We start from the raw sequence: 26162 nt of genomic DNA on the forward strand, positions 1-26162 counted from the left end.
TTTAACGACACTCTTCTACTGCAAATCAAAAGTTCACTCTTACACGAATATGAAGTCGACGTGTTTGTTTACAGCTATATCTCGCTTAGAAATGACGTTTAAATATGCGCATCCGCGGTCACAGCGTGTGTGTATGTTTGAAACACATTTCACGAGTACACTAGCCACCCACATTACAATACAATAACAGTATGACAACCCGAGTAAAACCTAAGTAAAAATATTGAATTGTGAATGATTGACAATTTTTCTTGGAAAACCGTCTAAGTGCGGCTAAGCATATTTCTATCACTGTATTTGGCGAAAACTCCGAAAACAATTTTTTCATGTGATTTTGGAGGTTCCGAGAACAGAATTTTCACCAAAAAAAAAAACAAACATTTTTGAAGTTTTCGTTTGAAGCTCTATTATTTTCCCAAGAAAGTTCATTCAAATATCTTTCATTATATATTCATATCATTATTCCATATCAAAATATTGCAAATTGATGAGGCGATTTGAAAGTTACAAATATCAAATATTACTCGAAATCTGCACGAAAACAGGAAAAAACATAAATCTCAAATACGGAAGAATAAGTGTTCCTATTTAATAATTCATGTCTCAGCTTCCTAAAAATAATATAGTGTTTTCTCCAGTTCGACACCTCAAAAACAACAAAAACAATCATTTTTAAAGTTTTCGCCCAAAAGTAGGCATTTGGGTTGTAACAATAGTATATTTTGTGAATAGTCAACTAAAATATATTTTATTTTCAACTGAGAAAAGAAATGGTTGAGCGATCCAAAATTTACAAATTTTCTATAATTAGCCTAAAGTTAGAGTACGTAAAAATCCGGGTTCAAAAATTGTTTTCTTTTCTCCATAGTTCATTGTAACAAGTATACAATTGTCGGTATTATGATTATTGTTCTTCTTCTTCTCCTCATTTGTTTACGGAGACTTTAAATCTTATGATTCATTCGTCTCCAATTTGACCAGTATTACTCAACTGGTTTTAGTTTCAGAGTATGGGTCGGATTTATCTACTTTTAAAGAACCTGTATAATGCCATTTTCGCTGTACAACTGTTAAATAGAATTAGAGTAGCGGATCCTTGGCAAATCCTACGACGCGCTTGCTTCGGTAAAGCCATCATGTAAACAAATGAACTTATCCTGACAACCAATGCCTACTGTTCTATTCTATACACTCTTCGCTTAATTCAGTAGAATTTTGGTACAATTTACTCAAATGTGCTTCAGAATGACAGCGTTTGCAATGCGAGTTTTTTCGTGTTCAACCCTTAAGGTGAAGGTGGAGGCTAGCCATTGTAGTAGTATAGGTAAACCCACGTGTAAAAATGGGGTAATAGTGGTTGTGAGAGAAGAGCAAAGCACACGTAAATAGATCAATTCACTTATCAGACTGTGTACCTCTCATTGACACGAGTCTTTGAATACATTTGAAAAAAAAAATAACAATTCAATACTAAAGTAAAATGTATGAAAGATATGTTCCGATGAACAATTGCAAATATAAATATATATAGAAGGTGCATTTGCATATGAAGTAAAATTCTGATTATACGCGAGCGTAACATGAGCAAATTTATAACACATGCGAATTGGGGCTCTTTTGGTATTAACAAGTTCTTCCGCATAGTAATTCGATGTGGATAATTCCTTAATATTTTCCTTTTCCTTCCTTGATCGTATTTTTTCACATATTCAGGTGGTAGAGCCACCACCCTTCTCTTCGTTGACCGAGGCATTTTGATTGAATGTAAAACTTTTCCGTTTACTGTTTTTGAAAGCATAGGCAGCCGTGGCAGTGTTCCGAGCTCTGCAATACAATTTTCTTACCCAATGTTAAAGTTGCTAAAACTTACATTATAGACCCATTAAACGTAAAAATAATAATTGTGTTGATACTAACACAATTTTATTCTATTTATTTTCATGACATGAAACGCTATGACTCAGGAATAACATTTTATTGAGTGGTTTTTAAAGCTGTTTCGATGATGTTGTCTGGCATCAGTGTTGAAAAAATAACGATGCTTTCACCAATACACACAAAACCATTGCCGAAGATTGAAAAATGAAAATTCAACTTTCAGAGCACTAGCTCGAGTTTTCCGACGTTTTTCACTACACAGTGCGACAGCAGATGAAAATTCAATATCTTGTGAGTAATCGATTAGATTTTGATTGATATTACTTGGTGGGAAGTGTGCGAAAACAATAATTTTCTTCACACTGTTTCGCAAAATTATTGATTTTCGGGCGAGGGTATAGGGAGGGAGATGAAAGAAATGAGAGCCACTGTGGCAGCCATTTGCGGCTAGCTTCCACCTTCACCTTAATAACATGGGCTATACAGTGTTGCCAAAATTATTTAAATCGTACTTCGAGATATCTTTGTTCAAAATTTTGTTAAAACACCGCAAGCTTATTTTAAGTTTGAATATATTTGAAACACAGTTTAAAATCACCTGAAACTATTTGCTTTCCAATCATCATCATTTCCAAAAATCGTCGCCGATAACTGTAAAAAAAGTCGATTTTCCAGGATAAACTATTTCAGGACAAAATAAAAAAAACAGTCCAGAATCTTGAATAAAAAATAAATATGCAACGGTTGAAAATAATCGAAACCGTATTTGATTTAGCTTTAGTCAAAACTGTACTCTTTTTACCATTCACAAAATAGCTCGGGGGTTTTGTGGCTCATTTACAAGCTTGAAATTCAACGGCTCTGTACCGCTACCTCTGTTAGTATTGTCACGAGAAGTTAGGAAATAAGAACACACTTCTGATTCCTTCTAAAATAAACAATGTGCCGAGAACCTGGCGCAGAAATGGAATCCTCGCCGATTGAACGAACCCAATCCAGTTGAAGTGCATAGTTGCTGTTGCAAAAATCTAAGTTTATTTTCACATTCCAGCTTCCGGTTTCGATTTCTAGATTCGCCATCAGTGTGTCTCGTTAAAAAAAACTTAAAGTGTTTTATTGTTTTGTGTGGCAAAGGAATCACACGGTAACTTTCAAAGTGTGTTCTCATACTTGCAGTGAATTGTGTACGAAAGTGTGTTAGTGAAACAGTGAAGAATATAAGACAAATTTGTGTTAATGGAATCCCTCAAACAAAAAAATCAACCAGTAAAGTGATAACAGCAACATAGCATCACCCCAATCGGATATTCTCGCCCCGTGTGTGTTCGAAGGAGCGATTTCCAACTCACACACAGAGAGGGGCCCACCGGAACGCAAAGCAGCCGCCCTTATCCGGCCGCTAGTGAATGGTTAGTAGAGCCTGGTGTATTTTGTCGTCACACATAATGGTGAATCTTGAGCAATTTCCGCGCTTACAAACACACACACATATATGAGCGAACCTAAATGCGCACGAAATCCCCGAAGGGAAATTAATTGCTATTCAAACGACTATAATTACAACTTTTGTTGGGTTATTGCCGCGGCGCAGCGGACCCACCAAACCATGCAACTCTCATGTTGAATACAGGAGAACGAGAGCGCGCGAGGCGCAAATCTTAGGTGGGGTGTAATTAATTTGTGGTTTTTCGCCCGAGCACCTGAGCCGCCGAGGGGCGATCCGACTGCGCGATCGGGGGACGATTACGTGTGATTTTCATCCGCGCGGTGTGTTTACAAATATGCGCCTGCCAATAACCGCCACCAATTGGCGGCGTAGAACTCGCCGCTGATCAACGAGCCCCGATAAGTAATGACCGGGCTTTGAATTGATTAGAAATCGTTTAAGCCGTTACGAAACGGTTTCGTATGGAATATGGAGAATCCGTGAGAATGGCCCCTTATCTTTTATGGCTCATTGCTGATAATCTCCATGATTAGACAGCATCAACGGAAGTTTACATTTTAACTTTGCTTACGATTATTGTTTACATCAAATGCACTTCACTCAACTCATCATGCTCCCCCACCGAAAGTCACAAACAACCACGACGCTCCGCCGGAGTGCACTTTTTGCGCTTCGAAAATTCGAAGATTAGACTGTGATGTGCAATTAGCGCGAAACGTCATCCGCGACAAATCACCGCTGCAACTGACCACCGGGCTCGGGCTGCTCCCAAAGCAATGTGAGCGGTGGCGGTTTTGGGGCACAATTCTGATCACGCGGAAACCGCGCCAAAGATCAAACCCCGAACAGCGATAAATAAAATCCCAATTTATAGCGAGTAATTAAGAGTCGGAGGGAGGGTCCTAACAACTGGAGCCGCCAGCCCCGAGGGAGCAGGGATTGGGATCGACAGAAAAATAAGGAAACACAGGAATACATATATGCATGTCTCCCGATCGGAGTGGTAATTAATTGTGTTTCGGGAAATTATTAGCCTCTCGTCGCGTTAATACGCACACGTATTTTTTCTTCTTCTTTCCCTGTTTGAAACAGAGGGGGTGACAGATTTTTTAAAGTCAACATCAGACAGCCGGGCAAATCGAGAGCTGAAAATATAAAAGCTCGAATTGAGATAATAATCAGTGCATTTATAATTAATCTGACGTGACTCTTGGCGATCGAGTGCTGATACGAGCGCTGGTCAATTCGAGAGCGTGATGATGCGGTGCGAAGCGGGGGATGCGTGGAGGCCTAAGCCGAAGAAATGTGTCGTAAAATGTTGCAATTAAAAAATATTAAATGTTGAAAAGCACTTTACCTTAACGATCCGGGACCCGGGGGGAGGGAGGGATCAGTGATTACTTGCTCCGAAAACGGCGCTAAATTAAATTGGAAATTTGCAGAAACAGCGCGCGGCCCGGTGAGTGAATGCGTCTTCGTTATTGGAGCTGGTTTTTTTTTTGCTGCACCACTCCGTGGCTGCGGTTGGCAACATTGACGTGAAAAAATTGGCTCTTGATAACAGCTACAAGCTCTCCCGAGATCTCAAAGACTTTGAGACTTGGCCGCAGCCCGTAAACAATCATCTAGCCCCGTCTCGCTCTTGCCCGGGTGCGCCGAATGTGAATCACCACCGCGCACAAACAACAAGTGTTGGGGCAGAGCGCCCCAAAGAAAAAGTAAACAGTAAACAGTAAGCAGTTTGCCTCCAAGACACAAACACAGAAGGAGAAATGATTGTGAAAGGAAGCAAGTCATTACTCACGGGTGCTACTGGAATAATTTTTAAATTTATTCAAATTATATAATTTATTAAACACGCGGTTGCGCTTGCTCGTTCTGCTTTAATTTCTCCGTTCTTCAAAGGGTCCCCCCAATCGGAGCAACATACCCCAAGGAAGATTGGTGGACCGATAATGCGGTACCGAAACCAGATAAGTGACTTCTGAATGTGTTACTCTGCCGTGCGGGGTAATGCCTAATGAGATGGGTTCGATATTTTTCAAGCTGCTGTCGGTCGATTTTTTCCTGTTTCCAGGTGGTGAGAATCGTAACCCGGGTGATCACAGGATGACCGAAAGGAACCTGTTATCCTGGGTGCGCGTGTGTGAGCATGTGACTAATAGCTATTGACAGGCGCAAGCGCTCGACTGCCCTGGACGAACAGATCGTTTATCACTTTTTTTTTTTTTGAGAAATTCGCAGTTTGCATCGAACTTAGCTTCGGTTCCGGTTCGGATTTGGTGTTTGTTTTTATTCAGTTGAGAGCTAATTTTTAATTTTTGAATAAAATTAAAATTGCAAGATTTTTCGAATGCTGTCTATGACTAAAGGACTCCACAACAAATCAGCTTCCCCAATAGAAAATTTTTGAATTTTGAATATTTTTCGAAGAACAATGAAATGTGTGTATGCCTATACACTAATCATATACCTACTTCATCCAAAAAACTTCGACTATTCAAAAAATATTCTGTGAGAGAAAACTGTATTTTTTTTCAAATTGACATTGTAATATAACTCTATTGCAAAGCCAAATTATTAATTTCTTTTCTGAGTGTATTTTCATCTTTCGTATCTTATTCGCGATAACAGTGGTACAGTGCCGACGTCTGGTAGCGACTTTCAATTAGGGGTCATAATTTGGGTTTCAAACTCGATAGTGTAATCTCTATCAGATTAGAAGACACGAAGACAGTTTTAAAATGTTAAAATTTGAATGAAAATCACACCATGTTATTTAATTATTTGAAACACGTATTTCTGATTTTTATTTGACCATCTGTCTATACATTTCCATTTATATACATTTTGTTGTCTTCAAAAACAATATTCGTGAGATATTTTTCCCCACCTGCAAACAGTATTTTTCATTTAAATAAAATACTAATTTGATGCGGAAAAAATAATTTTCATCCATAAATTTAATTCTAAAAACGTGTTCATTCCGCCTGGAAATCAATTATTCTTTGACGCTCCCCTAACCTAGTGAACGAAGCTCAATTGACGAATCTACGCAAAGCTGCATCTGCTCATGCGACACCTGCACTAGGCGGCGGTGACACTGGATGCAGAAAAGTGGTCGTACGAATTGTATGCAACAGTGAAAGTAAACAACCACATTGAGTTGAATTGGTGTGGTTACATTGCTTCCCCCTTGCTTCGTTCGAATTCGGCAGCTTCTATCGAACAAAATAGTTTGTTTCTATTCGTACAATCAAATTTTCGTGCGTACTCCGAGCCAATGTCACCTTACCCTTAGAGCTCAGATCCACAAAAGTGATGATGTTTGTATTTCTACGCGCTTGTAAGCGAGATTCGGTGGTGATAATTTTAATAGATTTCTATTTAAATTCATTTTAACCAAATTCATGTCGGTGGTAAGATGGTAAGAAAGTTATATCTTTGTATATTTACAATGGTTTCAATACGTGATTCGACCAAAGTCATAGATAATCTTCGAATTTGTTTATGTTTGATAATGCATATAGGTTATGAGTACTAACTTCCGGCATTTTTCAGAAGCTCAGATGCAATCGATGTCGTATTGAGTTTGTTGATATCATTGATTATGCAAGGGATTCCATTCGGCCAATACGAGAAGGATCTGCAGTATTTTAAGTGTAACATATGACACTCATCGTTTGCCTAGTAACAAAATGTAAATTAAATCACTTATACCAAGTCATTCTACATATGTTATGAATGATACAATGTAAAATGATGATTTTCTTACCTTTTCAACGTAGAAAGAATACTGCATATAGGCAAATACGAACAAAAATTCTGATATTTCTTAAAATTTTTACGAATTTCAAGCCGAAAAAAATAAAACATTATCATTTTACTCACTGCGCCATCTGGTTGTAAATTTAACGTCGATTCGTCAAATGCCGTCAACGCGGATGTTTGTTACATCACCCATTGACGAATTTACGAAAAGCTGAATCAGCGGCATCTACATTAGAGCTCAGAACCAAAAAAGTGATGATATTTGTTTATTCTACTCACTTAAAAGCATGATTCGGTGATGATTATTCATTTTATTTCTATTTAGATTCAATTCAACCGTTAAATGTCGTCAGAATATGGACAAAAAGTTGGTGGTTTGTATATTTACGACGGTTTCAACACACGATTTGACCAAAGTCATAGATAATCTTCGAAAATTTTAAGTTTGATAATGCAGGTTACAGGTTATGAATACTATGGATAATGACGATGAAATCGATATCATATTAAGTTGACTGATATCATTGATAATGTAGGGACCGATACGAGAAGGATTTTCAGTGTTTTTAGCGCAACACATGCTACTCATCGTTTACCTAGTTAAAAAAATAAAGTGACAACACTTATACATCATTCTTCATAATATACATACCACATTGTAAAATGATGATTTTCTAACCTTTTTTGGCGTAGAAAGAATACTTGATGCCGCTTATTTTAAAGAAAAATTCAGATTTTTTTCACAAATTTCACACTGAATCAAAAAAGGAAATTTTAAAGCACAATTAAAAAGAAGTTGAAAAATGCATGGTTTCTGCATGTGAAAACTACCTTGGAAAGCCCGGAAGTAAAATATACGTGATTTATTTATGAGCTTTTTCCTGAATTATCATCATTTTCTTAGTTCAAAAATAAAATCCAGATGTCTCACCGATCGCTTACGTTTTGCGTTAGATCCCCAATTCATGTGTGTTCCATTTCAACTACACTGAGAGAGATAATTAGAAAAATATAACGAATTTTTTGGTAAGTGCTTCTAATCTATAGTCATTTTCTACCGTACTAATAAACATATATGTCAAGCAGAACCATGATTCGTAAGCACAATATTGGCTACGTTTTCCTGACGAAAATGCATGTATTAGAATTATATCAAAACTCTCACCTCCGTATTGCCTTCTGGCAACAATAATTCTCACCAGTCTTCAGATATGACGACATTCAAGTTTACTTATGTTATCGAGGGAAACATACTAATCTCTGGTAGGGATGTGGGACAGTTGACAATATGTACAAAAAAACATTGTACATTTTACTAATATTTGCATTACCAAAGGTATTTGGTAGCTTATTTTAGTAACCTTTTTTCTGGGTGTATGTTGTTACATTTCCCATTCGTGTGTGTTCCATTTCAACTAATTCTCTAAAGGTACACTCTTTCAAAAAATGGTACATATGACGATTTTTTTGGTAAATTTATGCAATACGAATTGGTAAAACAATGGAAAACAAATGGAGAACCGGTCAGTTTAACGTTGGTTTAAAATATACCCTGAACATATTATGTTAACCCAACCTTTATGTATGTATTGTAATGATTTTTTTGTATAATAATTTTACATATTACCAACCGAATGTAAAATTTTAAGAAATTTTACATACGGTTGGTAATATGTACAGAAAATGTGTACATTCTAACAATGTTTGCATTATCAAAAATTTGGTAGCTTCTTTTAGTAGGTATTTTTCTGGGTGTATATTTCAGACATCCGCGAAGGCAATTTTAAATTGGAAAAATTTGAATGGAAATACCTACTTGGGATTATTCAATTACCTGAAGCACGTAGTCCTGACCCTAACTTAACCTATATCTCTCAAAATTTTTCGATATTCCTACTAAAACTTGTCATTATAATATAGAATTAATTTCAGACAAAATTTTCGTATAGGATTTTCTCACCACTTGCAGAACAAAAGTGATTTTATTCACATAGAATACTTGTTTGATTCGGAAAAGCCAATTTTGATTCATAGTTTTCACTCTTAAATTCGGGTTTCCTTCTCAAAAACACATAATAATACTCTCTTCACAAACAAAGGCTGCTCCTTTCAGTTTCAGAGATGCCAGTTTTTTTTAGTTTGCGCAAATATAAGCGAATATTTTTAATCTAGAAATAAGACTATGTATAATTAAAAGCTTATATCCACCATATACCTTGAATTAACGCATGATTCATTCCCCAATTTTATGCACAGAGCGAAATATAAAGAATCATACAACATATATTAAAAAATACCGAATTTAGAAAGTTAAAAACTTATAAAAAGGTTGTTCCATTTCTTTCAATCTTTCAACACCGCATTGTCAGCCTACTTCATGAGGCTTTAGTTTGTATTGCAAGAGGTACTGTACATTGGCTATTGAAAGCTTTCATTTTAGTTTTCCAAGCCAAATGCTATCATTTATCTTTCATTGAATTTCAGAAATTTGTAAGAGTACATTGCAATCGTATCAAAATCTAACAAAAATTAAATGTCTACAAATTTACAGACACCCTTGCAAATCTGGTAACTTAGTTTCAAAGTCCGTGGGGTAAAAAGTCAACAATATGCGTTTATTTATATTTAAATCATGATATTGATGCTCGGAAATCAGAAAATTCGGATTTCTTCATCAATAACGAGCGTCAGCTGTGTCAGCTGTCAGTATACTCTCAAATGGCATTATATTGTCAATAATATTGACCGTGTAAGGTTCGCTTTAGGCAAAACACATCCAGTATACTCTAATTGGAGCTCTATCTTTGTTTTGCGTTTCTGTAGATGTAACTGTAGATATCCATCGATAGTGGAAACAGTATATTACAAATATCCACCAAAAATAACCTCAAAAATCTTTAAGAATATTATCTATCAAATACGAAGTGCAAGACAGTAACTGTCGTACTAACGAATGTTTTGATATGTCCATTGCGTGAGCTGTTTTAACAAGCTGTTCCTCCTTACTAAAACGCATTGGTTTTGACTTTTTCAATTTTCTATGACGAATGTTCAGTGTTGACATCTACTAACCATGTTCGTGCTTGGGGAGTATATTTTTTACTATCAGATTAGCAAGCCCAAAAACGGTTCTAAATTGTTAAATTTGGAATAAACAATTTATTTGTTGATGTTATTTGATTACATCAAGCACATAGTTCTGATCCCAACTTGACCATTTTTATGTACATTTTCTGATGTTTTTTCTAAAAGATGTGATAATATAACATACCATTTCCGTTCAAAATTTCTTCAATACTTGCAAAAACACATGTTTCTATATTACATAACATATTTGACATATTGAGATAAATAATTAGTAAATATAAGCATTTTCACTTGATTAAGACACACAAATATAGTATGTTGTGGGCTTGAAAAAATAGAAGTTTTGAATGTAGAATATTGATATCAAAATATTCCACTATCGATGAAAATTGAAATGTTTTGAAAATCGAATATGTTTTCATGTTTGTTCCTTATCTGGGTAGTAGCTAAAATGTTTTTCCATTATTGATCCGTTTAACATAATTTTATTTGTGGTACTTTGTTGTGGATGTTCCTTCTGATGAATAACATAAATGGATGCAACTACATATTTCCAAATTTTATTCTCAAATTTACTTTCAAATGGTCTAAAACTCTAAAATGTGCATCACAATCATGATGAAATAAAATGAAAAGCCCGCGGAATTATATTTGCGTCCCGATATGCGCAGATTTCATCCTGGGTTACTGTTGATAGATGCAACCAAAAATGCCGTTAGCACCATCTATGTGTAAAATTCATGAGCACAATTGCGTATCTACACATTGGTAAAAAAATACACAATACCTTTGGTAATGCAAACAATATGCACATGCAATTGGCGATCTAACGCAAAACGTAAATGATCGGTGAGACATCTGGATTTTGTTTTTGAACTAAGAAAATGATGCTAATGTAACCTAAAACTCAAAAACAAATTACGTATATTTTACTTCCGGGCTTTCCAAGGTAGTTCTCACATGCAGGAATCGTGCATTTTTCTACTTGTGTTTGATTGTGCTCTCGAATTTCCTTCTTTAATTCAACCATTGTCAACCTTTTTATAGTTTTCACTACTGAAAGAGGTAAATAAATAACATATTATATATAAAATTGCGCAGAATTAAATATCTTACAAACTCATCGCAATCAAATAATCTTTTATGATTATAACATTGTAATTTATGGAAAGAACTACAAACCTTCCATAAGCTCACATGGCAAAATTTAAAACCATCATCACTTTCACCGCAGCGCCACCTAGGTGTAGATTTGTACGTTAGATCGCCAATACGATTTGTACACGGTATTGGTATTTTTGCGGATAGCACCAAAACATAAAGGTGAATTATTACTTTTTTCATTTTCATTTTCAAACATGTTTACGGTATATGTTAAACTAACGCTGAACCGACGGCTTATACTGCCTCTTTGACATTTGTTGACCATTTTTGTCGAGAAACATGTACACAAAAAATGTCTACTAATTGGTAGTATATACTAAAAAAAAAATCCTCAAATATACAATTTTCTTCTGGGAGTGTAGTTAAACCAACACTCATAGAAAATATGTTCAACTTCGTATTCAAAGTATTCAATCTTCAAGGTGTTGTTTTGTATTTTCACGTTTCTGCTTTGTTTTCTATCAAAAATTGTATACAATTCTAAAATGTTTTCTAATGCTGACATTTGTTATGATTGTAAATAAGTCACGTCTCAACTTGATCATCCTCATTCGGTCGATCGATATATGGTCTTGATCTTCTGGATCCTTTCTTAATCATTAACACTCTTGAACAGTGAGAGAACACCCATCGAATGAAATACTGTAAACCAAAACTTTCAATGTATTGTGTTTACAAGTTTGAGAAGAATATTTCTGCCTCGTAAACGAAGTTTCATCGAAGTCGGAGATGTAATCGATGTTATCAGAATAGTTTTGATCATTATCAAATATTAGGTGATTAAAAAGTATTCCCACTGAGCTAAAAAAATGGTGGTGTATACTGCCTTCAATCCGCGAGTATGGCTTCAAAATTCTAGCATGCCATTTTCAATCTGGCCAAAAACAAACAGACGATTGTATTAATGAAACAGCTATCCTGATGGTATCATCGAATAAGCACAAAAAATATTCTGCGCTCTAATCACACTGTGATATATCGCAGCCAAACGTTGCAACGGCAAAGCATGGATTGATTGCACCCGCCATTTAATTCCACATTAATTAGCCTTTTCGGGGGGGCCGTCTTACCGATCAAGGTGAACAATTTATTACCTCAATATTGACCTTTCCAGCTGACGGATAAATGCTTCGTTCGAATGGAGGCAGTAGAGCTCATATTCAAATATCATACCAGAAACCAAACAAAATACTCGCTGAAATCATAACCCTTTATTGCTCCAGCCGCGATCTAACGAGCTGAAATCTAAATGTCATCAATCTAATATGTATATTCTGTTGCTGCTGCCATTCGCTTGTGGTTTTCAATCATTTCTTGGGCCTAGAGCTTACACATCCCTGAGAAACAGATGCAAAAAAAACTCAAAGAACACCCAGAAATGACTACCTCATGCTACTGATAGATAATACCGATCAATCATGCTGGCAGCACTCTTTGCTCGCTCAGTGGTTGGCGCCAGGGCGCACCATGAGAGCCCCCCTAAAAACCATCGATAATGCTCTATATAAATCAGCATGGTAATAGTTGTCCAGAGGGTTGATGGTGGTTGACAATGCGTAGGTCTTGCGTTGAACAGTAGCCGAGTAATCACACCCACGTCAATTGAAATTTCACTTTACATCGTCCAGATCGCTGCGAGTAGAAAAAATGCTTAGATACAAGAAAAAAATAACCCAAAAACCACAGGCAAGATTCAAGATCTCGAAAGGCTGTTTCTCCCTCTCTCTCATTTGCACGATCGAATCAGGTGAAGAAGAAACGATCATTTAATTAATCAATTTATGCAATCTTGTTTCTTGTGGCATGGCTTGCGATATAAATTTGCCTCTCGTTTTGGTCCGCCCGGATCGGAAAGGATCTTTTCGAGTCTCGCTGTAAAACGCACATTTAGCCGGAATGCTCGTCGATAAAGTATCAGATTTTACACGAGGGGGGAAATGTCCGAACCGATTAACCAACAGCAGACGCGCGGAGGCACATTCCCACGAAGACACACACACACACACACACACACACACACGATCGTGTGCCAACCCATGACTAATTGATACACGACCAAACCGCGCCAAGATAAGCCCGCAACCCACCAAGACCCGCCAAGAACCAAGCTTACGATTTATGCGATCCCGATTGTGATCTAAATCTGGCGGGGCGGACCGAGCGAAGCGAAGGAATTCGCTTTTAACACCCGGACCACGTCAAGCTTAATTTGTGTACTTGTGCTGCTTGGGCATTGATGTTTGCTCACAGCTCGGGCGGGTTACTAGGCTACACTTTGACAAAACGACTAGTAGCACTTTACATTTTCACTGATCGGTTCGGTTTATATTATGTTTTTTTCTAGCTACATGTTTACTATGTTTAGAAAAACCAGTCGTCACGACACTGATATAATACTGATAACACGTTTTTTTGTTTCTGTTTACAGGTACTAGTGGTTCAGCCGACATCGCCCTCTATACAAATTAAAGAACCTCCACCTAGTCCTGGAAGTCCTTCGGCCGAAACCATGTATGCTGCCCCTGGCAGCACGCAGATTTACCTGCAGGTAAGGAAATGAACACGGAAAGCTCTCGCCATAAATCAATTTACATTCGCCATGCTCAAGTCCTTCAAACGATAGACACATACGAGTGACCCAATGAATGCATAACACCAGGTATTAGAGAGGACGCAAAATCACTTCTAATCAGACACCGACCATCGGAGACTTGTTAGCGAACCTCAGCAGAGAAAGAGAGAGAGAGACGAAAGACACTGCTTTTGATACCCTAATTAGGCAAGCCGTTGGGATTAGCTAGTAATGACTGGAAACACTGCTGTCAACGTGACGACTGATTGGTACAGATATTTTCTCCAACTGCTTTTGAGCGTAGAATCGGATTAACACCGAAACATGATAAAAATTTGCATATTTACATAAACAAAACTCGACGGCCGCCTAAAAATTGACGAGAGACGCCTGTGAGAAGCTCACGTACCGACAGATCGACAGCCTTCTCAAAAGCCAGCCTTCGGCAGCACCTTGCGCCAGTACCTCCTATGCCGCGTACTGTGATTACCTAAGACCCCAACAGTGATCTGAATTTTAATTAGATTGAGATATAATTTCACTTTTTCGAACTACAAACTGTCACTATCAGTTTTTTCACCTCGTGTGTGTTAACCTACTTATTACTGATCGGTGATTTCGATTTTTTTTGTCTCACAGGGTCCATCACATCAGACAAGTTCGGCCGCTACGGCAGGTTCCAATGTGAACACAAACTCGCCCAGTCCCAGCTCGTATGACCAATATGGAATGTATCAGCAGAGATTAGGGTGAGTAGTTGGCGTTTTACATTCATGATTTTGTCGCCCCTCCCCTTTTCGGAAGACTAACAGCCCGCTGCTTTCTCCCACAGGCCTGGCGGTGCGGCATTCATTGCCGAACAGTACCCGTACCGCGAGTACTTCGATCCGCAGGGCTATGCCCCGGCACGTACCATTTACGGTACGGCGGATTCGGACGGACCCCAGCCAGCGACCACGTACGAGGGTCGTTACACGTCCAAAACGGGTTCGATCTACACTAAAACCATCACCTCCGCTGGACTAACCGTGGATCTTCCCAGTCCTGATTCGGGTATTGGTGCCGATGCTATTACTCCCAGAGATCAGAATAATGTACAACCGTCCTTCGATTATACAGAACTGTGCCAGGCACCGACCGGTTTGCTGGATCCAAACTCCAGCACAATACCGGCCTCGGTCGCTAGCCTGCAGCGCAACCTGGTGGTCAACGGAGGCCAAAACAGTCCGACGACCTCGATTGGCAGTGCGACCGCCCCACCCCGGTCCCGACCGTGGCACGATTTCGGGCGCCAGAACGACGCCGACAAAGTGCAAATACCAAAAATGTAAGTACAATTATCATACACTACGCTGTTCAGTGATCTTTTTCGACACCATCTCTCCATTTCTGCTGCATCTTAAGTCACTGCCACTGAGTTTAAGCTTTTGTTTGACAACTGGTCAATATTTCTCGATTGGATGTAATTGGGAACAACTGGGTGGGTCTCGATTAAGAACCTCTCTGCTGTAGTGACAACTCTCCAAATTTGACAAAACGTGGACCAGAAGGTATGATCTAGTTTGCACTTGTTTTAGGGCCCATAGTCCCTTTTGTAACAAGAACTGCGCATTCATCATTGGATCAGGAATCTTCTAGCAAAAGTTATCAGCGAAAACGATTTCCAATGGGCTTGGGACATTTCCGAAACAATGAAATGACATACGAATAAGGTCAACCAACAAAGATAATATCGTTGAAATTCGGATTTAGGATCTTATCGATGAAGTCTACCACCGAACATACTAGAGATTAGGATTTACTCGTCTTCCATCTGGAATAACTCTGGCTCGCTGCACGAAAAGTGTTTATAAACAAACCGCTGTCGACAAATTCTTACAGCGGTTTCTGAGCATGCCGCTGCGAATTATACATCGCTTACAGATTCCAATCGGATAAGGCTTTATTCATTGCCTTATAGATCAGTTGCCCTACGAGGTGTTCAACATCCATTTCCACAAATGTTTCGTCTTTCATGAGTAAGCATCGTTGGTCTTCCGTTGGAACCTTGCTGTACAACTACCGAACGCAGGGTTGACAACCTTAATTGTCAAAAATCAGGGAGAACGAAAATAAAATTCCCAGAACATGTTCTAGATATTTTTATGTTGTCGATTGTCCATAGAGTCGAAGCTGTTTCCCTTAAGGGAAGATTGCAGGGACCTAAATATGTGATAATCTGAGGCTGCAATATCCGGTTAGATTACCTGGTGGGATAACACCTTCCAGCCAGACTCAACAATAATTTGTCGTGTTGTCGGGGGAGATATGAAGTTTGGCATTGCCCTGATCGAACAAGACGCCTATCACATGGATTGATTCTGGAAGTTTGTCCTGGACAACATATTACATGTTCTCATACTGTTTGAGAGATTTTTATGTAGGCCATTATGACAGTTCTCATTTCCAACTGGGGAATCTTTGGCAATGATCCCAAATTATCAAACACGGATAATTTGTGTTTTGATTGAGTAAAAATAACAAGAAACAGGAAAATTCAGCAACATTTCAGTGAAATCAGGCAAAATTGAGTGTTTGTCAGGATATCCGGCAGCGTGTATCCAAAGAGCGAATACATGGGATCTCTGATTAGTTTGTCTCATTCGAAATTATTCTGTTCCGGCATCGCGTGACGTGGTACTTCAACATTTTGCTGAAGTAAACAAAAACTGTTCAGTATGAAACAGATAAAAAAATCACAAACACGTTAATTGCAGTGAGCGGTACGCTATCGTGTTTACCGTCGGCTCGACTTGCGATTTGGTCATTTTTTGTGATGTTTAGAACTTTTAAAATCGAGAAATATTGAAAGAAAAGAACTCAGAACTTCGAAAAAATTGAGGATTTTTCATTACTAACTTCGTTGTGTGTGTGTGACACATGCGCTCTCCGTGTGTATACACAGGAAATATCCCTTACCTTCTGTTTTACGTACTTTGCGCACGGACTTCGGAACTGAGTTGCCAGATTTGCAAGCGTGTCTGTAAATTTGCAGACATTTCGTTTTTCGTTAGTTTTTTTGCGATTGCAATTGAATTTTACAGACTTCTGAGATCCTAGGAAACATAAATAAAAGCATTTGTTTGGGAAAATTCAAATGAAAACTTCAAATAGTAAAATGCGGTGCTTTTTGCGGTACGAATCGAAACCTCATACAGTGAGCTGAGCTAACTGGATTTATAATAATAATATTAATGGAGAAAGTGCCTAAAATGTTCGACAACTTCGTCTCTCAGCTGAGTGTGGCAGGAATATAACTTCACAAAGTAATGGAATACTGCTGTAGGAGAATAATCATGTGATTTGTCTGTTGACTTCTGTAATGAAGCAGTATAGCGACAAATCCCCAAATCGAATGGAACTTGAGTTCATGGGTTGTGCGCTCATTGATTTCGATCGCGCCGATTGTTTTGGGTTAAATTCTGATACGGTTACAATCGAAAATATACAAAGCCCGAGTTACAAAACATTTGTTCTTTTGATTGGAAAAAAGTTGATAGACAGTAGAAGATGACTGCACGGAGAAAAAAGTTGCAAGAAATAATTTATTTTGCTCAAAAAATTGAAAAATAAAGCTTGATCAACTTCGCAAGACTTATATTGTGAAGACTTTTAATTTTGTGGAGACATTTCGAAGTAGATTGCATTTTGTTATAAAAATGCTAAACATTGACAAAAAATCTAGAGATCAACGGTAATCAATCCATATTTTCTCAGAGCCATTTGGTTAGCTTTTTCTCAGTGTTTCTTCCTTACTTTTTATTTTCTCCATATGCATACTATATGCGATATGTATAACAATATCGTTTTTCCGCACGGCATACAAAACAAGGCAGTCTATTCCCGTTAGTAACCAGCCGTTTTGACTGTAAACATGTGACGTCAGCATCATCGGGCCAAATTTATTCGAACAAAGCAGCTAAATATCACTTCGTTTTCCAGAATAAAACGATCTTTTTCGAAGAGTGAAGCATAGATATTCAATTAAAATATTTACTACTCTCCTACACTGCATTTGCTTGCTCTTATGCACTGATAGATTGCAATGTTTGTTGGCAAAATCGATAGAACTGACATCACGCACGTATCATTTTCGGGAATATTAGGTTGGGGAAAAAGTTATCCATTAATTTCTCGTTGGCTGGCTTTAGTGATCAATATCTCGCGTAATATCGATCATACAATTTCAAGTTTAGGCTCGTTGTGAAGGTGACATTTCACACTAAAAAAATCTTTTGCTGTTTTTTGTTTGTTCCATTCAGTTGTGAGTTACAGGGTGTTAACAATGAAGGTCAACAAAGAGAAAATTCGGTACATTTTGCACTTTTATAAATGCGAAAATGCAAGCTAGGCCGCTGAAATTGGGAATGTGCAATTTAATTTATGTTAAAAAGTTAAATTTTTTTATTAATTTTTTTTAATGTTCTTAGTGCAATACACTAAATTAAAATCTCTACTGGCAACAAATTGACCGTTAAGGCTGATTTAGACGATGCCAGTTAGCGCGCTAGTTGAAGTATCCAGTGAATAGAGAACAGAAACTCTGTTCAAGTTAGAGTCCAATTACTTGTTCGATACTGGTACAAGTAACTTGAACAGAGTGTCTGTTCTCTATTCACTGGATACTTCAACTAGCGCGCTAACTGGCATCGTCTAAATCAGCCTTTAGAAGCTAGCGATCGAGCAGAAACGTCCAAAATTGGTGGGTGTTTTGTTCCATCAGGACAACGCAAGGCCACACAATTTCGAGAGCTTGATTGGAATGTTTTAATGCATCCACCATATAGTCCGGACCTGCCACCAAGCGATTACCACCTTTCTCTTACATTGCAAAATTTCCAAAGTGATAAGAAATTGTGATTAAGACAAGATTGTAAAAATCTATTGCTATAGTTTTTCGCCAATAACGACCATAACCTCTATGATGAAATATTATGAAGCTACCATTAGAAGGCAAATTTTCCAACAAAACGATGCATATTCGACCAAAATCGGACAATCCGAAGCACATTGAAAATAGTTTTGAATTTCACCCTAAAAATAATGGATAACTTTTTCCCTAACCTAATATTTGTGTACACCGTGGGTTTTCCGCATTTTTGCAATAAAATTCAACGCACCAAAGATCATTTAATTAACGTGTTACAAAAGAATATTATTAAGAGTAAATCATTTATCACACGTTGTTGAGAAGTTAATTTGTGAATTTTCTATTTTTGACCAATATTGAAGGGCATTTGAAAAAAACCTTTGGCATTCCTGACAAAACGCAGCCAAAGTGGTTCGACGTTTACTAGAGGTTCGCTAGATTTTTTTTTGTGCAGAGTCGCGATGTTCTGTTTTGTGTTTGCAACAACTTTGTTAATTTGAACCCGATGTTCGTCTCTTTTGTCGTACAAAATTGAACGCGTTGAAGAAATTAATTCAAAAGTGATAACTATTACTAGGTTTTAATTTAGGAATCGCATGAATTTGTTTATAAAACGGTATTACCCTCTAATTTTGCGCTGATGAAGCCGCGGTCTTACGAAGATACTCTCACTGACAAAACGTTACTAAATAATTTACCTACTGCATTTCATGTTGCACCATATTCTCCCTGGCTCCAGATTATGCTGGTCTCTTTTCACAGTCTATAAAAAAATATCCCTTATTCTTCGTACACGCCCCTTTCGGTTAGCGTTAATTTGTTTTATTTTTCACACTGGAGATAAGTTTTTGATGGTCATTTTCAGTGCTAATTGAAACATTCATCTATTCGAGCAGTTATGTTCAAATTGAAGTTTCGTTCTTACTGAAACAAATGAAAATGATAAGAGGAAAGATTGTGCGGTAGGCCAGCACGAATTATCATTTGCTGGCGCCGGTGGTGTAGTGGTAAACGTGACTGTGATTCTCTCCTATTTCTCTTTTCTTGTCGCTTTTTTAGATGACGGATCGAGACAATCCATTTTGGTGAAATTAAATGAATGAAACTTTCAATTGAATTGCGGCAAGCGTCCTCCCGCACGCGGAATAGAACACTTCGACTATGATAATGAATATAGCCCATTCGAGCAGTTTCAATCGTCAATGAAAGCTTCTGCTTCCCAAGTTGGAAGGAAACGACAGCTGAAATTTTATAATTATGATCTGGAGTTGGACGCCCATCAGAAAATATAAAAATTGCACATATTTTGCACGTTTATAATTTGATTCACAGTATTTTAGCATAAAAAAAACATTTTTTTACATCGAATATGTAAATGCATAAGGTATCACTTTACTGCCTAGCAATACTAATGGCAAGACCTTTAGAGCATATCAGAGTAATTGTCTATGCGCGATGAAACACACCGACATCGGGGTTTGATAGAAGCAATTTCGCCAAACTGTCGATCAATGCAGGAGCCCTATCCAGTCTCTCCAACGACAGGGCCTGGCAAAATGGAACTTTTCCCGCCTGAAACGCTAACGTAATCAATCTCCAGACAGCTGTTGCCAGCCCGGAGGGCGCAAAATTGAGAGCAAACCCTGAGTTGACATGCTAATTGCAATTTAATCGCCTACCTATCCTCAGCGGAACATATGCCCACCTCGAGGATCTTCCGCCAAATTGATCCACTCGATTGAGTTTCGTTCGCTTGCTTTCCCCGGACCCGGAGAACATCTACAACGGCAGCTTAAGATAGCCACACCAGGATCAAATCCGTCCGCGTGTGTGTGTGTGTGGTGGCGCTGGCTTTAATGAGTTTGCAGCCGCCGCCATGAGTCAGTGTTACACACCCAACGTCGTCCCGTCGTGCCATTGCGAAAAGAAAACTTTAATTGCAATTTAATTGCATTACTATCGCGCGGCACTTGGTTGATTTGATTTCATTTTAATGGCAATGCCCCGCTCTTTGTGCCGAGCGACCGAAGACCGTTACCGTGCACTTGTTTTACCCCGGCCCATATCCGTTTGTTCCGATAACGGCTGTCGTCCGGGCAATTCATGCCCCCGTACGCACATACGCACCGCCATCGTCATCGGAAATGATCTATTTCAACTCTGACTGGAGTCTGAGTCTGAAACGGCTGAAACGGAGACGGGAAGGGGAGCCTTACATTTACATTCGAATCAATTTAATGATTTCCTTTTCCATATTCGCCTTCGCCATCGGAGAACCCCGCGCGCCCTAAAGGATCGAACAAAAATTGCAATAATATTTATATCATACACAACCGCACATTTCCCAGGCGGATGAAAGCTTATCTCGGATTGCGACGGACCGTAGCAAAGTTATGGGGAAAACAAATCAGTTTCAGTCCCAGTATTAGAGTGAGCATCGTTGGTGTTCCCCGAGAATCTACACAACGGCCGCGAACGCGGCTCGAATAAATCGTATCACCAACCTTATTCTCATTCTTTGCAGTGTCCCCTCTCTTTTTTTTTGCGAGGCCCGTCCAATTTGCAAGCGCCCCACAGAAATTCGAACGCAGAGCAATGGAAGGAGCCCACAAATAAACATTTTTCACGAAAGTCCCAACCCGCACGAAAAATATCCGCCCGTGAGAAGGGAACAGAAAAACGCACATAAAATAAACATAAAGATTATCATAATCTTTATTATAACGATATGTACATGCGCCTCTCCATTATTCATCTCTGTGGCGAGTGGCGTTTTTCCGTTGCTCTCTTTTTTTTGTTGGTCCACCGGCGGATAATTGGTATCATAGATCAATTATTTTATGTCGTTCGCAACAAGTGAATTTGTTAGTCCCCCCGCCGCAGGCTGTCAAAACCAACGGAGCAAATATTTGAATTTTTGCACTAATTTTTCCGTGGCCCCTCGCGACGGATGGCCGGCTTTACGTTCGATCCGATCCCAGCGGTCGACTCGAGGGGGCACCAGCATTATACATTCATTTATGGACCTTTCTCTGCATTCAATTCCGCGGAGAAATTCATTATCATACAAAACTGCGTGAATACTGATCGTTGTATGTGCGCGGGCATATTTTGATTCTCGCTTTTCTCGCTGCTCAACTTTGACAATTCGGTCCGAAGATGACGTCCGTCAGTCAACTTTGACGTACGTGCGAGTTTTTCGCCGTCAGCGTCGTTAGTGTTGTTGTTGTTGTTTCATCTCGTGTGAAAATAAACGCATTGTCATTGTCACAACATTCCTCAGTCCAACTGACAGCACAATCGAGCGAATTAGCAATCAACAATGACGCGGCGCTAGTAAACAATGTACTCACTCATCGGCACCATTTGGTCGTTTTTCGACCGAGTCCAAATGTCAAAATTGGTTGCTCAAGTTCGGCTCCAAAAATTGAGACGATCCATCTTCCCGTGCCCGTTACATTGTGCCATTTGGCGGAGTCGATCCCAAAAGCCGTTGAAGTTAATCCCTCCCAAGCTGACATGGAACGCGCACGGAAGAAGATATTCGAACCGCGTCCGTTCCGACCGTGCAGCATGCATGTTTGCAATCCACGGTTGTCCGCGCTCGTTTCTCGGAAAACCTTGCTCGTCTCACAATGAGCGCGCCGCTTTCAGACACAATCGGTGGGGGCATAGATAGGGACCGATATTGAAGAGGAATTAAAGATCAATTAGTTGTTCGCAATTATCCCTTCGGCCAGCCAGCCGCAGCCTCGTCTTGCGATCGCCAAGCCCTCCCTCGTACTCGTACACGGTTATCAATCGGACCAAAATAAACAAACGTGCGACTGCTCTGGCCGTCAAAAGGGGGAGCAGCGCACAAAAACGCTCAGAAGAAATTAAAGAGCATCCACCGAAGGAGTAGCGCGCGCGTATTCGCAAAATGGGGGGAAAAACTACGTGTGCTGCTTATGAGACGACGAACATCTTCATGACGATCATTTGCGATGATGCTGATGATGAACGATCAGACCTTCTCTGGGGCTGCCAAGCCTTATCGTGGCTCGCCCGATAAGGAATGCGCTCGATACTTTCATCGGACGCGTTTTTTGTTTCGCCCTCCCGCCAGCGAACGCTAAAAACAGAGCGAATTCTTTCGCGATCATCTGTCATCCGTTAGGCAGATGCTACGTTTACCTGAAACTGACCCTAGCTCGGGGCTTGCGGTGCGATCGCTCTGCTAGGTGGATCGACTCTCGAACGCGCGATTTCTTGCCATTGTCAGCTGGAATTGCGCGAGACGCACACGCACAGGCCAGGTTAGGAATTTTCGATATTATTTCTACAATTCCCCTGTTAATTCATAGAAATTTCTAATTGTGCTTTCAACCACGCAAAAGCCCATCTGTCCCCTCTGGCAATGGTTGCAAATGCGCGAACCATCTCCAATTTAGAAATGCCACAGAGAGACACAGAGAGAAAATAGCATAACAGTTGGAAGAGGCTAAGTGCAATTTAGTTGCAGTCATCAGACGCGACTGCTTTTGCCAAACAATTTCGAAACTTTCAATTATGTTGTTCATAAATCCATTCCGTCACACATCATGCTGGTTTGCTAATGAGCACGACATATTAGCCCGAGGGGGCAACGTAAAATGCCATTCGCCGCCATAGCTCCTTGCCATCATCAATTCATACCTGCCCATAATATTGGCCGTAACTTTCTCATTTTGTACGTTTTGCACCTATTTGCAGATTCTCGAACGTCGGCTTCAAATACTTTCTGGAAAGCCCCATCAGCTCGTCCCAGCGGAGGGAAGATGACCGAATAACGTACATCAACAAGGGACAGTTCTACGGGATCACGCTTGAGTACTCGCACGATCCCGATAAGCCACTCAAGAGTCAGACTGTGAAGGTAAGTTCTCAACATTGTTCCACTCGAACTCGTAATCGCTCAAATTCATTGATTCGCTCAGTTCGCTGCGCGCTGCTTGGTGTCCGCTTCCACTCCTTTGCTCGGGTAATCACAGAACCGTCACATTCAATTGAAGAAGAATATTCAAACTATTATATTCAATCCTTTCGGAAACGACAAAACATAAAAAAGCTAGATTTATGCTTCCCCTTGTTGCATCAGGGGGAGAAAAAGTATCTTCTTACTCGCACTTCGTCGCTGATTTCATTATCCCGTTCAGAGGATGTGACGAAATTCCACCGGAGCAGGGTAACCCTCGCCCAAAAAAAATCTGCTTGCTCATCCCATCTGGGAATTATCATCGACTCCTGTCGACTGACTTTTGTTAGCGGAAAGGTGTTAGATCCCGTCTCCGACTGTTCGTCACTTCGCCAGGCTCGAAGGCTTCGCCGCGCCGAGATGTCTACCGGTACCGGAGGAGATCCAGTTATTCACGTTTTCGACAGCGGCGGCGGTAAGCGCCAAGTCTCTGATGCGCCACTTAATTTGAGAAAAAAAAATTAGCGTGGCATCAGCGGCAGGTTGCCTTGACCTTATGACGGATGATACTGTCCCGGTTATTTTCACAAACGCGTATTATCACTAATTTGTGGGCTGATTATCTTCTTCCTCTGGCGTTTGTTCGGGTCCCGCACGTGAGGCAAAGGAAACATGTTTCGACCATTTCTGATTTACCTTTCGGTCTATTTTGCGCGTCCGAAAACCTGCTCCTCTTTTTTTTCAGTGTGAGAGTAAACTGGCTTTGATCGAGAACACGACAACCTGCGATAGCTTGCGATCTCATTCATCCTTAGTAATAGCCCGATTTTTTTTTATATCTGTATTATAGTGACTTTCAACTCATTTGGCTGGTTCGTCACTTTTACTTCCATTTTTGGAAGAATGTCGGGAGTGAGAATTGAACTCGTGACCTTTAGCGTGAGAGGCATGGATGTTACCACTACGCCAGATCGGCTCCACAGTAATAGCCCGATGTCCGTTACTTATTCGTACCAATTCATAGGCTTTTTCCTGGAAACACTTCATTTGATCTGTTTTATGAATCGTTTTAAGCGCGATAAGGTTATGATTATTATAACCAGAGTTTTCCAACAGATAGCGCCACATATTGTTCTGACGCGTCATAGTTTGACACTAACAAGATGTGGCAATTCGATTTCGAGAGCCGAGTTGTATCTTGATGACTGGCGACATTGCATGACTGATAAGCATATCTCTAAGGGTAAAAGTACACTGTTTGACCAAAACCGCATATTTCACATTTTTTGACAGATAATCTCAATTTTTTCGAATTAAGGTAAACATAAAGAAAAATCGCATTAGGAGATTATTTTTAGCCGAAGAAAGCGACGCGTCCACATTTTTAAAATTTATGAATGAAAAATAATCTCTCTCGTATCAAATATGTACTGTAAGGACCGGTTTTGTAATTGGTTCTTCACGCACAGCATCAGGGATATAAAACTATCGTGAATGTAGATAAAATAAAAGAAATCGTCGGGTTTGATCATCATTGTAGCAATTTTTCGAATGCCTGTGTTTGAACATCGCACACAAATTGTTCACTGCTTCACCTCTTCAAATATGTACCCCTATCTCCCTTGAAGATATTGTTAATAATTGAGGAAAAATCCACTATGTAATTTATTATCAAGACCTTAGGCAGAAATCATAAAATAAAATACATACAATTGTTTGGATTTATTCGCAAGGCGAAAATCCTTTGATGTAAAATGATCAGGACATACGAATAAGTTCTCAATATTTTCTGAACTCCTCATTCCCCATAATTCAAGCCACTGAGAACAAAATTGACTAGAGATATAAATAAATCAATGCTATTTATCGTGTTTACATTCGATCGAAATTAAAGTTTATCGTCTTGCTATACTATAAAATGAAACGTCTCTTGGAATAAAACCATTGAAACTTTTACGGTTTTGAACAACACATATTTTTTCCCATTTTTGTGATATAAAGAATCTTTTTCAACAAACCTGAAATATTACTACATACCAATTATAATGTTTTAATTGTCAATATTGTCAATATAAAAATATAGTTTGGTATTATTTTCGTCGGCAACTAAAAAGCTAATTACTAGAAACTAATTGATGCTAATGTTTCATTACCTTGTAAATTCTTGATACAAAATCACGACCAACACAGGGTATTTTCAAAAATAAAAATGACTTTTTACGAATGGGTTCGGAACTGAAAAAAATAGATTTATTTAGAAATCATATTTTTATGTTGTGCTTCCATGCGTTATAATGTTTACACCGATAAAAATTCGTTATAATATTTGTCCATAGCTCTTTCAGTTCAATGTTCAGTTCGTAATTTCTATCCCATTCGCCGTATTAACCATGATGAT

At 39.0% G+C, this 26162-nt stretch overlaps 1 protein-coding gene across 4 annotated transcripts in view; it reads left to right on the forward strand.

Annotated features, from left to right (window-relative positions):
- The window catches only part of LOC129764411 (protein grainyhead), a 566241-nt gene that overhangs the window by 471787 nt on the left and 68292 nt on the right, over positions 1–26162 (forward strand). For 3 of the 4 annotated variants that reach the window (XM_055763463.1, XM_055763466.1, XM_055763464.1), the window contains exons 5-8: positions 13776–13895; positions 14559–14668; positions 14752–15246; positions 23563–23725. In XM_055763463.1, coding sequence (XP_055619438.1) covers positions 13776–13895; positions 14559–14668; positions 14752–15246; positions 23563–23725 — 888 coding nt within the window. The remainder of the gene's footprint in view (positions 1–13775; positions 13896–14558; positions 14669–14751; positions 15247–23562; positions 23726–26162) is intronic. The other variant, XM_055763465.1, reaches the window with a different exon arrangement.

This window comes from Toxorhynchites rutilus, chromosome 2 (assembly GCF_029784135.1).
Source record: "Toxorhynchites rutilus septentrionalis strain SRP chromosome 2, ASM2978413v1, whole genome shotgun sequence".
Taxonomy (NCBI): domain Eukaryota; kingdom Metazoa; phylum Arthropoda; class Insecta; order Diptera; family Culicidae; genus Toxorhynchites; species Toxorhynchites rutilus.